This window comes from Dryobates pubescens, chromosome 4 (genome assembly GCF_014839835.1).
Source record: "Dryobates pubescens isolate bDryPub1 chromosome 4, bDryPub1.pri, whole genome shotgun sequence".
NCBI lineage: Eukaryota > Metazoa > Chordata > Aves > Piciformes > Picidae > Dryobates > Dryobates pubescens.
This window is the reverse complement of record NC_071615.1, coordinates 30,847,478-30,863,194: the sequence shown is the minus strand read 5'-3', so window position 1 is coordinate 30,863,194 and position 15,717 is coordinate 30,847,478. Positions and strand designations below refer to the sequence as shown.

At 40.7% G+C, this 15,717-nt stretch overlaps 1 protein-coding gene across 3 annotated transcripts in view; it reads right to left on the bottom strand.

Moving 5' to 3' along the window:
• The window catches only part of AMPH (amphiphysin), a 116,150-nt gene that overhangs the window by 55,739 nt on the left and 44,694 nt on the right, over window positions 1-15,717 (bottom strand). For all 3 annotated transcript variants that reach the window (XM_054161008.1, XM_054161007.1, XM_054161009.1), the window contains exon 2: window positions 7,724-7,804. In XM_054161008.1, the coding sequence (XP_054016983.1) occupies window positions 7,724-7,804 (81 nt within the window). The remainder of the gene's footprint in view (window positions 1-7,723; window positions 7,805-15,717) is intronic.

Here is a 15,717-nt window from a genome sequence, read left to right as displayed (position 1 = left end):
ATTAGAAAAATCATTGCTTCTAGTCAGGAGTTAAAGGCTACCTTGCCTCCATGACAGCTGGAATTGGATGACCTATTTGCCAGGCATCATTTATTTACATCTTTCCAGGCAGGGCAGCAGAGTTTGATTTTTCTGTCATGTAATATAGAGGATGCAAATACAACACATATTTAAAGGAAAGGTCAGCACAACATGTGCTTGATACCAAACCCAAATAAATTATGCCACTTCAGTGAGAGTCAAGATCCCTGTTAATGCTGAACCTGGAGCCTAGGGTAATTAATATATCACCCCATAAAAATGAGAGCCAGAGAATTATTAATGCAGGTCCAGGTAGGATACTGGAGTTTTGTCATCCCATTGCTAATATATTAGGGAAAGAGCTCTTTCGAGCTATTTTGGGTATCACCTGGAAGACATCCTTTATTGTAATGTGCTGTTATTATCTGCAATATAAAGCAGCACTGTGTCACTTCAAGTAGTGTTTACTAGTAGGGCTTTCAGGGAACTCAGAAGGATGAATGCAAAGGACTATTGCATTAAGTGAAGCTTAACAAACTAGAAGAATATTGAGAGAAATCTGTAACTCACTATGAAATGTATCTGTGTACCCTAATTCCCTGTTCTACCATTTTTCTGTCTCCTTATAGTTCCTAGAACTGTATCCCAAACTTTGGAATCTTTGTCTTAACATTTTTTTCTTTTCTTTTTCTACAAGCTATAAAAGATGGGTTTTGAATTATTCATCCCTTGTAAAAAGGGATTTGCAGCCTTCCCTGAAAACACAGCAATTCTTGCATAACCTATTTTTTTATTCTTAAATGATATACATGGGCTGCATATTTACAGGTTTGGTAGAAAACTGTCCAGAACTCTTTGTTGTGAACTGCATCACTTTCAACCATGTGCAGAATCTCAGAGCTGAACTTTATTGATTGTCGCCAGGGTCAGTTATCCCAAAGTGCTCCTGAGGAAACATATAACACACTGCCTTAAAAACAGCCAGAAACAACTTGATCATTCAACTGCACTGCCTGGGAGAAAACAATTAGCACAGCTACTAAAGCTGCAGAAGCATATTAAATTGTATCCAAGGGACAATCAAAATCAGCCTAGTGTGACAACATTTTAGATTTGGAGCAATCAATAGGCAGAATCAAATAAGCAAAACATTGGGTCAGCCACTCTCTCCTTTGAAGTGAGGAATTAGTTGGAATGCATCTGATCTGTTCCTGAAGGTATCATTTTGTAGCATAAACCAGAGGGCCTCATCTACCTAGATATCCTGCCTGATTGGAAATTAATGAGGTTGAGAGGAGATTTAATGGTACACTATGTTTCTTCTTGTCTAGGGAAAAATAGACCCTCAGACATAAGGTAATTATTAAACACACATTTCAGGATGAAATAGTAATCAGCAGAGAAACCCCTGCCATACACCCCAAACCACTTTGCACATTGTATCACTTGTATTTGATTTAGTGGTCATCCAGTATGTGAGGCAAGATGCCTGCCAGGCAAGATCCCCTGAGTGAGAATACATCTTGGCTGGCAGAAAAAGATCCCTCAGCCTAGTCTAGTCTCTCTTCTCCTGTGTATGGTTTACTTCAGAATATCTGTTAAGGACAGCACTTGGTATCACCTTTGTTTAGCAAAGGAGTCTCCTACGAGCACAACTATATTGAGCTAATAATATTACCATGAATCCCCTGCAGTTTAGTACAGGATTACACAGACAACCAAGGAAATCTGAGTATCAGATAAGGAGAAATTGTGTCTGCTGCTCAGAGAAATTTTAAAGTTCAAATTTCTTATTTGTTGCCAGAATTTGTTTCTCCATCTCAAGCCGACGCACAAGATCAGTACATTCAGGGGATATAAGGTGAGGACATGAGATAGGTTTAAAGGTGGTCAAACAGAAAATAATTCCCAGGGGAAATAAGGTGTTGCAGAACAGCGATTGAATTTCATGTGGTTGTAATACATATTGAAGCGGCTCTTCTTCATCATGTCCTTCATTCACCTCCAGATTAAGACATCTAACACAGTCTGCATGTCGGGCACCTCTTCTCATTTTAGAACCAATGTAGGTATCCTCACTGCAACCTGTAGAGTCAGGCGGGCAACTGAGACAATCCTATAGTCAAAAGCATACACTCAGCATAGCTGTCTAGTGCCATTTATGATACATCCACAAATGGCAAACACAACAGGTCCTAGAGAGTCTGCTAGCCTTGCTGAACAGTATTTGGAAGCCAAGGAGGACACAGTAGGACCTCACAAGTGGCAACAGATGCCAGCATTTAGACAACTGAGTCACAATACTCACAGCACTTGCTCAACTTGGTGGGGCTGTGCCAAGAGCCAGGAGAGATTCCAGCACAAGCCATGCTCTCACCGATAGGTGCCATCCTGTGGGGTCAGGGTTGGCAGAGCCAGGGGCTAATAGAAGTCCTACACTGATATGACTTGATCTACTGAGGGTTTGACTCAGGTCTAGGGTCTGTCTGGAAGATTCAGACAGGAGCGGCAGGAGCCACAGCTGAAGCACACGTACATGGGAAGCCTATGACATGGCTTAGGGAGGGACTGCATGCCAAGGGCTGAGTTAAAATGGACTGCTAGGCCCATGTACAGACTTAGGGGTCCCAGATGGGGCTGATCAGAGTAATTAAAGCTCATAGATGCCCCAGAGAATAGAGGGATTTCTGTCTTGATCCTCCAGACCACACTGCCCAGTTCATCACAAGCATCTGGGAAGACAAAACACTAACAGTGACATTCAGGAGTTGCAATCTGGAATTGGATCACTCTCCAAGCATTCTCTAAGGGTTCAGCTGCCAAAACCTGTGTCTGCTATTGCTGGAGATGCCATGGCATGCTTCTGAGGATAACAGAGCCAGCAAGCATGATACACAACTGTGGCCAAAGCCATGTGCCTCTATCTGGAGCAACAGCTGGGGGCCAGGTGGGACACCATTAGGCACATCTGGTGCCTATGTGTAGGTGGTGAAATTTATCTTGGGTCTTTTAATTCATGAATAAATTTTAAGACATGATGTGCATTTGATGCAGAAAGAACACTTCAATAAATGCTAACTGTCTCACAGAACGGCATTAAGGCAACGGTGTGCCACATCTGTAAGACAGATAAGCATGCTTGCACAAAATGAAGATCTGGCCAGGATAAACCTTTCCAGGACACCTAACAATCACACCCAAGGAGCAGCTCTTACTATGAGATATGTATTAAGTAAAGCAATCCACAGAAGTAAATTCTCACTAAACAACAGCAAATAAAACCCAGACAAACAAAGAAACAAAACCCCAACTTGCAACAGCACCACTTTGGCATTTTGTTCTATTATGACAACATGTCATGGGCAGCTGCTTTTGTAATAGCATCTCTGTGTGTATGCATGTTACACATAATGTTAATGTGTTCAAACACTAAATATACTTTAGCTGTGTATTTTAAAATAAAGGAAGACTCATAGCTGCACTTGGAAGAATAATGGGAGGCAAATTCGCGTAGATATGAAGTAGAATATTGATCTCTTGCAAAAAGGAAGCAAGCACTGTGAGTCACTAAAATGCACTTGGGAATAATGGAATTTTTTACTTCCTGTCATTAAAAGTGAAAAATGAAGCTGCTTGAACAACAGAATAGAGATAAAATGTCAGGTAAATGCCTGATGGACTTGGTATTTTCACAGTTGAGAAAAATATGTAGGAATTTTATTTATTTTATTCCCCCCCTCTGCATTTCAGAGTCAATTAAGAGGCTGAATACATCCACAATTATCTGTGCAGAGAGAAATGTTCAAGCCTTAAAAACTTGCTTACAACACTGAAAATCTGTCATACACAAGCTTGTATATACGTTGTTTGTTCCACAAGTTTTGATTTAGAGCCATAATTTTCAGTCTACAACATCAGTGGAAGGTAACAGCTGTATACACTGCTCAAAATCTAAATGTTTTTACTGTTGGTTTCAGCTGCAGCAGCTTACTGCTTCTGATAGGAAAAGTCCTGAGGCTCTGTGCCCTGTTCTCTCCAGGCATGGGATGACTCAGTTTCTCCATGGTGACTCATCTGGGTAATTCAGCTCTGGCTTGTCAAGTCCAGAAGGGTCTCTTATCCAGCTGTATTCAGAAAAAGGTGGGAATGCATCACTGGGGCGTCTTAGATGTGCTTTATCTACAGATAGAGCTGCTGGATGTATCCTTACACATAGCCTTCTGCTGAGTGCATACTCACCTCTCAGTCTGCTATTCAGCAAGGAATAACATGTTAAGATTTTGTTTTTTCAATTTTCTATTTTTCTTTCCTTTAACTAACCTTTCCTTGAACTGAACTGCAAATCTACATTTATTGTCTTTGGAGAGTATTAATACAAAAAATCATTCCATACTTAAGACCAGTGGACCTCTCAAGTGTTACAGGCTCAGTAAAGTAGGGAAACAAAACCAAAACAGAAACACCAAACACCCACAAAACAATCCCAGACCATCTATACAGCTTTCAGCATACCAGGATCCCCAGAGCCCACGTGGCACCACCTGCTATGAACCATTTACAACCAGACACAGAACTGAAGTGACAGCCTTCCCCACAGCCAAAAGTAACTAGGTGAGGCAGGCAAAATCACTGCTAAGTGAGAATGAAAAACACAGTAAAATTTGGACCTTCTCTCAAACCAGCTCTACCACAGAAAGGCTTCTTCAGGTCAGCAACCAACACAAAAGACAAATAGTCTTGGAGGGCATTGAGAAGATGGAACAGCTTCTAACGAGGGTGGCTCATCTGGCAGGCCACCGGAACGGCCCCTGTCAACGGTTTGGTGGACCCCAGTACAGAGATCAGTCACTCAGACTGCCTTTTTATTCTTTAATATCTAGAATTATTTTTTTCTTTTTCTAAAGGCTCTGTAGTTGCAGAGATAAGCTTGGAAGCAGGGCAATGTAAACCAAGCAGAGGGCTGCCTGAGTTCACAGACGACAGCATTTCTGCAAGGATTTAATCAGAAAGAGTGGTCATTTACTTGCATGTTGTAGTGCTTTGTATCTTTGCATTTCTAGTAAGTTGTAGATCAAAACAGTATATAACTATTACTACTATACTATACTACTATACTATTACTTACCACTATAAACTCCATAACTAAGGAGACTCAAGCAATTTATATACTTCTTATTGCTGATTATGGCAGAATTAAAAGCATTAAAAATACATGTAGCATTTTTTCCCCTTGTATTTGAAGAATGGCACACAACAGAACTCTTTGAGAGCAAGCCCAGCAGAGCTCAGAAAGTACATATAATTAGTTCAATAAAAGTAGTCTCTCTCATCTGTTTTGCCAGTGGACCCAGCATGTGCCCTTCAAGAGAGCTGTAGTAGTTCCCTCTGCACTCACTCCTTGCTACCCAATTCCTCTCCTGGCCCCAAGCCACATTTCCATCCAGATTTAGCACCATGCAGTTCAGGCGGAATCCTTGACTGCTTGTTACTGCCTCTCTGTACATCAAAGGAGGAGGAAATAAAAGAAAGCAATGCTAAGATCCTCCTTAGCCCTTAGCAAGATATCCAGCTGAAAATCACCATCACAGAAAATTCTTGGTAAAGGCCAGAAAAAAACAAACAAACCACAGACACTTGAGACAATTTTGCTTTAAATTACTTTTCCCTCTTTCATCTCCTTTTTTAATTTTTATTTTTTAATTTAATTTCACTCAGCATTTTTGGCTAAAAGAGCATTCCACAAAACTCTATTTGTTCATAGGGATATTCCAGCTGTTCCTTAGGCACCCAGTAATCTTACAGATGCACCTTATTACCAGCAACACAGTTAGTAGCTGTGCAAACAGCTGGGATGTTGATGGCAAGGATAAGCAGCAACCTAAGGACAACCAAGAAAAAAGAAATCCATTGATACTCCAGCACACTTGATAAAGAGGATGGGAAAGAAAAAGGGAACTATGACATCTCTGCAGGATTTCAAAGCTTCTGAGTGCTTCTTCAAGCCTATTAAATCCTTGAGGTCTTCCTGACCTCAAGGAATTTGAGTGAGGAGCCACCCTCCTCAGAGAAACAGTCTTTTCCTTCCCATCACTTTCATGTTTGGGGAAGAGAGAAGATCCACCCAACAGCCTAGTGGCTCATGAAACCTCCCTCCCTTTTACATCAAGAGAAGGAAAATTTGCTAAGTGACCACAGAGGCAAAAGAGTTAATAAGCATCCCAGCAGGCAGGGTGCAGGGTTTGTGTTTGCATGGAAAGGACTGAACTGTGTGTTGTTGCAGAATTTGAAAACAATGAACCAATTTTACATTGTATAAAAGACGTGGGAGTAGTTCTCTCACCCTCCAGTGCCTTTCTGTACGAGTTCTAAATGATAGCTCACAAAGATGACAGATACTTCAGTTCATACTTATATAACAAATTTTTTTGGTGCCTCATGGTAGGCATTAATTTGTACTAGAAAGTTATTACATAATTAAACACAATTAATCACCTTGGAGCAAAAAATTCTGGCCAGCAAAGCAAGGAATAATTGAAGTTAGAATTTAGGATTGCACTGGGAGTAGATTATAAACTCTTCAGGGCACCTTTGTTTTCATATGTTCTGTTTAGAGCATTAAGAATAATTGAGTGCTGCTCCCCAGTATTGCTTCATCAGCCCTCCAGCCAGAGCCCCCTGAGCTGCAAGGAGCATAACACACTGCAGTCTGAAACTATTCATCTGTTCACTTTATAGAATAGTTTGGGTTGGAAGGGACCTTTAATGATCCTTTAGTACAATCCCTCTGCAGTGAGCAGGGACATCTTCAACTAGATCAGGTTGCTCAGAGCACCAACCAATCTGACTTGAAATGTTTCCAGCAATGGGGTTTCTACTACCACTCTGGGCAACCTGTGCCAGTGTTTCACCACCCTTATTGTAAAGAACATCTTCCTTATATCTAGTCTAAATCTCTCCTCTTTTAGCTTAAAGTCACCACCCTTTGTCCTGTCACAACAGGCCCTGCTAAAACAACTGTCCCCCATGTTTCTCACAGGCTCCCTTGAAGTATCAAAAGGCTGCAACAAGGTCTCCCCACAGCCTTCTCTTCTCCACGCTGAACAGTAACAACTCTCTCAGCCTTCCTTCCAGCCCTTAGATGGGCTGTTGTGGCCTCTTCTGGAGCCAGTTCAACATGTTCGAGTCTTTCTTTTGCTGAGGACTCCAGAGCTGTACAGACTACTCCAGGTGAGCTCTCACCAGAGTGGAATGGAGGGATGGAATTACTGATGAAAGTAATCCACAACATGAAACTCTCTTTGTAAGTCAATTACAAAGCTGACTTTCTTTTGGGTCGGGTTCTGTTCCTAAGTATGCTGTTGAAAGTATACTGTCCCTCGCTTGATCCCAAATGGATCAAGCATGATGGTGTTATGTATCATCACAGCATGTGAGCTGTTTTTTTGTTGGGGTTTTTTGAGTGCATTTCTTAGCACCCTGCATGCAAAAAAATTCCAACTGTTCTTTCTTTTTGAAAATAGCAGTACAAGAGCTTATATCCCACCCTGCCAAGCTCCTCCCCCCAACCTTCCCCCCCAAAAAACCAACAAACCAAACCCACCTTCTTACCTGTTACCCTGTAACACCTTCTTCAAAATCAACAAGCTCAAATACACAGCATTCTTCTTAAGACACAATTAAAGAAACTGGAAAAGTAACTGACCTCTTGCCGTTTGAAATTTTGAACGTATTCCTCAAACTGTTCATCTTTTGTTTCATCTGCTTTTCCTAGTTTTTGAAGTACCTATATAGAAAAGAATAGGGAAAAAAATAAATAATTTCATATTTTTATATCACAAAACAAAAACTCTGCTACTTTGAAACACTTCTGTTCTTACAGTTGGGTTTAAATAGTGGTTTATTTTTAGGGGTGTTGTGTGCACAACTGTTTCCAATGTACCTACAGGAAAATGTTTTGTCAAAGTACAAAAGGATAAGAGGAGGACTCTGGTGTGTGTATGTGTGTGGAAATATACTTCAAAGTATGGAGCCTTTGAGGTCTATGTGCTTTGTTTTTAGTGAAACAACTTTTCTTTCAGCAAAGAATCCCAGGGTTTCAAAGAAGTAGAGAATTATCCTAGCACTGCAAGTTGTCCTGCCCTTCAGACGGACAGAAACAAAAAAAATCCAACCAAATTTAATTAGGTTTTTCTTCTGTTTATGGCTTATTATATTGAACAGTATCAACTTTGTCCTTATCTGCATGATTTTCAACATAAAGTCACAGAGAATAAAGAAGTGTAAGGCTGCATGAGAAACTGGTAGAGCTGACACTTATTTAAGACTTCTAGTGGTGTTCAGATTTGCTCCCCTCATTAATTCAGAGGTGGGTTGTCATCCTCTAGATGACAAATACACTGCAATATGTCAACAGTTGGGGCTATCCATGTGATAGCAGGCCCAGAAGTAATTTGACACAGCTCCACTTGCACTGTATTTAATTAAAATAAATGCATTCTACCATTAAACCCCAACACTATCCATTCATTTGAATATTTATCACTTATATATCTAGCTGTAAGTAGACTTCACCCTTCTTGTCAAGCATCCCCAAAATCTTTCTAGAGTACTTGTGCGTGGGATGAAGCATTTTGCACAGTGATGTTCAGATTGCTTGCCCATGACAATCTGACAAAATTTTCCACTTTTGCAGGAAAACCCAAAAAACAAACTGAAAATACCTCACAAAATAGAAACAGTAGCAATTAACTGATACTATGAATAAACATATAAACATCACCGTCAATTCATCTCAAAATAAAGGCTGTACAGCTCCACCTTCTTCTTCCTACCATCTACCCCTCCTAACCCTAGCTGGCCCCACATCATATAAAAGCAGACTGCACAAAAGGGTGGCAAGCATTGCCACAGTGGCAAATGGGAGTCAAGATGATCAGAAAGATGATGCAATGCTACCTGTGGGCCTGGCGTGTGGAACTTCAAGGAAGTGTTGACATCTTTACAGCAGAAAGAATGACATCAGAGAGGGAAAAAGACAAAGGCTAGACTTTTCCTGCCAATAGCGATGGTTTAGCTTTTAATTTCCCTGGCTCATTCGGGCATTTTGGATTGCTTTTAAGCCTGCTGACTAGTCACAAAGGCCTCATTCACTCTCACCCCCAATCTCTTCATCAAATATTAAGAAGTACCACAGATTGTTTTACAGAGGAATTATTTAATTTAACATTTCAAATCATCACAGGCTTTCACATTGCTCCTTGTCACCAAAGAGCCAAATAGTCTGCCCCCACTGTGAAACAACTTTGATCCACACCAGGCAGCTCTCTGAAAATACAACATTCCTTTTCAAAGAGGTAGCTGCAAGATAAACCTTCTAACCACAGCAATACATTCATTTCTTCTTCCCAGGAACAAGTAGAAGACACATTAATTGTACTCTGAATGATTCATAACATAGGTAACAAACCATGGGAAGAAGGTTGTGATGATAAACTCTTTTCTCTTTCCCAAAATATCAGTGGCAGTTATCCATGTCTCCAGATGTGCACTCAAGCTCATAGTGCAAGGCTCATAAGGGAACAACTACCTCACACAGCACCTACCTTCTATGGTTTGTTTTTTTTCTCATCCTATCTGCAACTTTCAATTTCCCTACAAGTGTTTAGCTGAACAGAGGATAAGATGCAATGTTAGAACTTGTCCTCTACAAACATCAACCTTCATCTTAATCCATGGTTACATTAAATATCTATTAATAACATAGCTTCCCAATTTTCCTAACCCCAGCTCAAACTTTAACTACAGATATGCCACATGGTTGCAACTGCAAGTTCCAAGCCAGAAGTTTGGAGTCAGCTAAAGGTATTTGCCCCCACAACAATCAACTGATCCTCTGATGTAAACATCTCCACACAGGAGCTGCTTCAGGAGCGGCTTAGTTCCCTGCATAGCAGGGGGTGGACAAGACTTGACAGCAACCTCATCAGATACCCTAATGTGCATCATCCCCGGTAATGCGTGAGTACTTCTAAAGAGCAATCAATGTACTCAAAACCACTCGGGGCAGCAGGACGTGACTGCTCAGACAAGACCTACCCAGGACAGGACTTAATCAGAAATTCCAAGGACTGCTAAAATAAAGATGCTCACCATAAGTAGCACTATTTAAAGGTACTATAGAATAAGCCCAATCTGTTGTCATGGACTCACTGTCCAAAATAGTTTGAGAATAGTGAAGTGCTCCAGTTGTCAACAAACTCATGCATCTACAACCCTGTTCCACAACACTTTTACAACATAGTACTTTTTTTTCTGATACCATACACTTCTACAACCCATAAAAGAAATAATAGGGCTGCATGACTAATATATGCAGCTTTCCAAAGGTTTCACTATAGTATTTCTGGGTAGAAATTGATTAAATGAAAGCAGACTATTCAGGAGAAATCATTTTAGAGTTATGTACATGTAAAACATTGTATGGATTTCAGCAAATGCTCACAAAAGTGAAAGAAGTATTTGGTCAATATGAAATAGAAGCTTTGAATGGAACTTCTTACAATGCATGACAAGAATGTTTACTGAAGATGAGGGGAAAAAAGAAACACAATGGGATAAGTTTGAAGTAAAAGTATCTATCTGCATTTCAACAATAGAATAGTATATGACAACTCAGATGTCAAACTTACAATGATCCCAAGCATACCACAATAATTCCAGACCAACAAAAAACTCAGTCCCACCAACCTCCCCCTGGCCCAAACAAATCCACACAAAGGCAACTCCAAGTTTAAAAAGGCAAAAATTTTCATGTCATGGGATGCTATAGAAAGCATCTAACACCACAAAACCATAAAAAAAGAAAAGTCAAATTAGAAAACTCAAGCATGATCCATGATACCCCACTGGCATTTGAGAAGTGGAATAACAAGGTTTAAGAAACTCTGTTTGTTCCAGAAATAAAAGCTAACTTGGAAGACAACACATTGAAGTGTGAAGTTTGGAACAGAACTAATTCCAAAATATATGTACTGACTTTCACTCAAGCATGAAAGCAAGGTGCTAAACACAAGAAATGGAACAAATACTCAAGGCTCACTGAAGCCACATGAGATTCCCACCTCCTCACTGTTAACATGTGGGCAGCCAAAGTGAAACCAGAGCAGAGAGAGGCTCTTTACAAGGATGCTGTTTGTTTGTTCCCCTGCGAAGAGGGGCAAGGAAGAGACTGAATTGAATTAGCAATACCTAAATGTAAAGCTTATGGAACTATGTGTTTGGCCCTATTGACAAAATGTCTCCTCTCCAAAGAAGTAACATTCATACCTACCCAGCTAAGATCTACGTGGGTGGTTTTTAAAAGCAAACCAAACCTTTTTGTACCAATTCAACATTCTGTGATATGATCTTGCAGGTCTTCTCCAACCTTAATTATTCTGTGGCTCTATGATATCAAAGTCTGCAGTCTTACCCTGCTTCCTTTTCACTCCAGCACTGAAATCTCGAAAGCTGGTCAGAAAAACTCCCCAGACAGATCTTTTTCAATATTGTTACATGATATATTGTTCATATATCAATCCTGTTTAATAAAAATTGCATGGAACTTCCTAATCAGAAAAACAATAAATAAAAGATTCTTTAAAAACCCGTTAAACTCATATGCTGTTCTTTGCATTCAATTGGTGATGGGGTGGGTTTTTTGATCAAAGTTCTAATTTTATGCAAGCAATAGGCATTTTAAAAATCTGAAGTCCAAGAACTATTTTGGTATTGTATTAATTTCTGTAGGAATTAATTTACATGCAATGTGACTTGAGGTCTCGGGGTACATGTGCAAAGCAATCATTATCATAGGTCAGGATAGTCAATCATAGGCTAACCAAAAGTGGGATTGGTTTTGGTCGGGGGATTTTGTTTGTTTTGGGTAGGCTTGGGTTTAGGGCTTGTGTTTTCCCCCCCCCCCCCCCCCCCCTTCAAAAATTTCTATTGTAGAATGCTGGAGAATGTTTCTGACTAAACAGAGCAAAAGATCACCATTCTTTGGTCGTCATACTGGTAAAATTAGGTAAAAGTACAGTACTTCACATTTTATTTTTAGAGTTAAAGCTTTGGCTTTCTGAACAAGCTCAGTTTTTTTCAGCCCAGTCAGAACCACACCATACAATTTTGTAAAGTAGATCAGCAACCAGAAAGTACCCAGCATTACCTTTTTATAATAAAGATACATGTCTGGAAATGGCACAGTGTATTGCTCAGTTTCAATTCTCCTGTGATTATTTTGATCCCAGTGCAATAGGCTGAGTACCTTCCCCTTTTCTAGAGGTTGACTGAATTTCATGCTTTACACACTCACAGCCATGCACTTTCCAAAACTCAGGTTTGTCTTTATCCTGCCTTTATGCAGGTGCTGCTGCTGCTATTCCACCATTGCATTCCTGCAGAAACAACAGCTGACAATGAGAAATGTTTGCCCAAGCCTCTGTTCTCATTAATATCTACAGGAGGGTCATGATAAAAAAAAATCCCTGTATTATTGGCAGACTCTCAAAAGTCTGGAAACCAGTTTAAAACAGAGCACTGAGCATTTTACTGAGAGGGCAATAGAAAATGCAGAAAGACACTACAATGAAGATCTTCCATGATGAACAATTTTTCTGTGTGGTGCTGGGTTATAGCAGAACCCCTCCAGGCATAGCTGAGGACTGCAGGTGGCCACCAAGCAGACATGGCAGCTGAGTCAAGAAGGGTGGCACTATGGCCCAGTTTTGAAGTCAGAAGAAAACACACTGGTGTGTAAAACACAAAGATCATGATTTAAGAAACCAAATTTTGAATCAATAAGGAGCAAACGACTCAGAATGACACTACTTTTTTTAAAAGAAATAATTGCCTTGGAGATGGTCAATAAATTTATAAGAGCCCAGTCACAGATAGAAGGAAGCAAAAGACTTGGAAGAAACACCTTTGCTCTCACTTTCATCTCACCACTCTCTTCCTCCTCTACTTCAGCAGAATCTGTAGTCTACATTGTTTGTTACTGATCTTAAGAGACAACTAAAATTAGCTCTGGTTTCCAGGTGATCTGCAGTTACCACTCCTTTTTCCTGTGCACTCTTCCACTATTCATGTTGTAGAAAATACACATAACCATTTGTGAGAGACTAAATCTTAATCTCTCCCATCAGGACCATCCCTCCACCCATCAGGACCATTCTTGGATGCAAATCACCTTGTGATTGTATCATGAACTGAGATGTGCCCCAACAAAGGATTGCTCACTGGTCTGCAGCTGTCCTGGAAATGGGCAGAGGCAAATAGACCTAAAAACTGTATAAAAGACTTGAGCAACTACTGGCTCAGTAGAAGGAAAACACAGATGAAGAAAAACACAGAAGGACAATGCTGCTGAGAAGGAAAATACAAGAGAAGGAAAAGCCCAGGGCAATGCTGCTCTGAAGCAAAACAGAGAGAATACCAGGAGAGGAAAAAAATGACAGAGACATCACCATGGAGCCTGGAAGAAGCAGACCAAGAGGAACCCTCTCTTCATGTCCTAAGTTCCACCTGCTGCAACTCATGAAGTGGAAGAGGCTGCCCAGAGGACAACTTCTCTTCTACAGCCAAAACTGCAGCACCCTTCCTCTACAGACCCAACATCTCCTGCAGCACCTTTCCTCCACAGACTCAAACTGTGTTGGGGGGGTGAGGGGTGTGGTAATATAATTCCTTTCCTCTTTTCTCTCCCTCTTCTCTCTTTCCATTTTCTCTCTCCCCACTTCTGATCCATCCACTTCATTTATGTAATAAATAGTCTAGCTGTTGATATTTTGGCCTTGTATGTGCCTCTAATCTCATAACACAGGAATATTCAAAAGAACTGAGTCTCTTGCCCTCTCCAGACCGAGACACCATTCAGCAAGCAACAACCAATCTTTACTGTCACATAATATATCCAATAATCTCTATTATTGTACTAGTATTTGCTCCCTAGCTTCTCATTTAGGTCTTACATTGGGCACAATAATCCCACCATTTAGAGTTCAATGTCATTTCTGAAGTGGATCTTATACTAGAAAGCCATTAGAATAAACTTCAGTTTAGGAATAAACCATCCTATCCTAATATCTGACAGAGGTAATGTCTGATGTACAGCATCATAAAGCAAAAGAGAATTCATATTCGGAAATGTACTAATGCATCATATCTGGTCCAAGAAATGGAGGAGGGCAAGGTAGGTACCAGCCACCACCAGGTGTGAAGGAACATAAAAACAACTCCATGGGTCAGATTAATTGCCCACATAACATGCCAACTTCTCTCCAGCCCCTCCAGAGGTTGTTCCCCAAGGAAGATTCATGACAAGTACGCAGTGATGCATCTCCAGCACCCTATGCCAACTCCTAATGAACTGCATTTCAATGAATTCCTTATGCAGTCTCTTTCCATTTATAGTCCTGATGGATTTTTATTGATGGATTGTCCTGCTGCTTTTGGAGCTCTAATAAGATATTTGCTGTTTCAAGAAGCATGAAGGCTCACTTTTCTCATGGCTGTTCATTTTTTGTCAGCTTTTGCTTGCTGGTGCTCTGAGTATTGTAAAACACCATGGTGCACAGGAATGGTTTGCTAACAAATAAGAATAAAATCCAGACAAGCACAAACCACTATGATAAGATATGTGTTCTTAGTCAAAATTAAAAGAGAGGAATGTGGTCTTTCTATGGCAGCCTAAATGACAAATGTGAACATTATGCTAAGAGAGATGATTATAAAAAAACCTCTCTTCAAATTACAGAATCTAATTGCACATCATTGCCCAGACAACATAAAAATGTTCCAGAGAGATCCACAAAATAAATAAGATTATGATTCCTCTCAGAATAAGACCGCAAGCTTCTACATCAGTCCTTGGTCATTCAGTTAAGATCAGAAAGCACCAACTTGCACATTGCAGAGCACTACAGTCTGTAGACCATTCCTCACTCTTTGCAACATCCCTCAAATTTGGTCTACTGGAAGTAGGCACCCCTGCAAAACCGAACATAATAGTAGATGGCTATCATTCTGTATAAGGATGCTCCTAAGAGGTCCAGCAGGTGAGCAGTAGACTTTTAAGGAGACTGAAGGAATGAACTTTGAAGTCCACAGCATCTCATTTTGCTGGTGAGAAGGAAAGGGATGCTAACAACTATGATAATGTACTGATAGAAACTTCTCCTGCTTGTCTTGTAGGACTTTCACAGAGTTTAATGCTATGGGGCTCACCCATGTAACAAGGTGGCTCATTAAACACACACACACAGTCACACACAGTATAACCAAGGCTGGAAGAGACCCCAAGGATCATCAAGTCCAACCTGTCCCAACAGACCCCACAACTAGACCATGGCACCAAGTGCCATGTCCAATCTCCCCTTGAACACCTCCAGGGACGGTGACTCCACCACCTCCCTGGGCAGCACATTCCAATGACGAATGACTCGCTCAGTGAAGAACTTCTTCCTCACCTCGAGTCTAAACCTCCCCTGGCACAGCTTGAGACTGTGTCCCCTTGTTCTGGTGCCTGGGAGAAGAGACCAACCCCTTCCTGTCTACAACCACCTTTCAGGTAGTTGTAGAGGGCAATGAGATCACCCCTGATCCTTCTCTTCTCCAGGCTAAACAACCCCAGCTCCCTCAGCCTCTCCTCATAGGGCT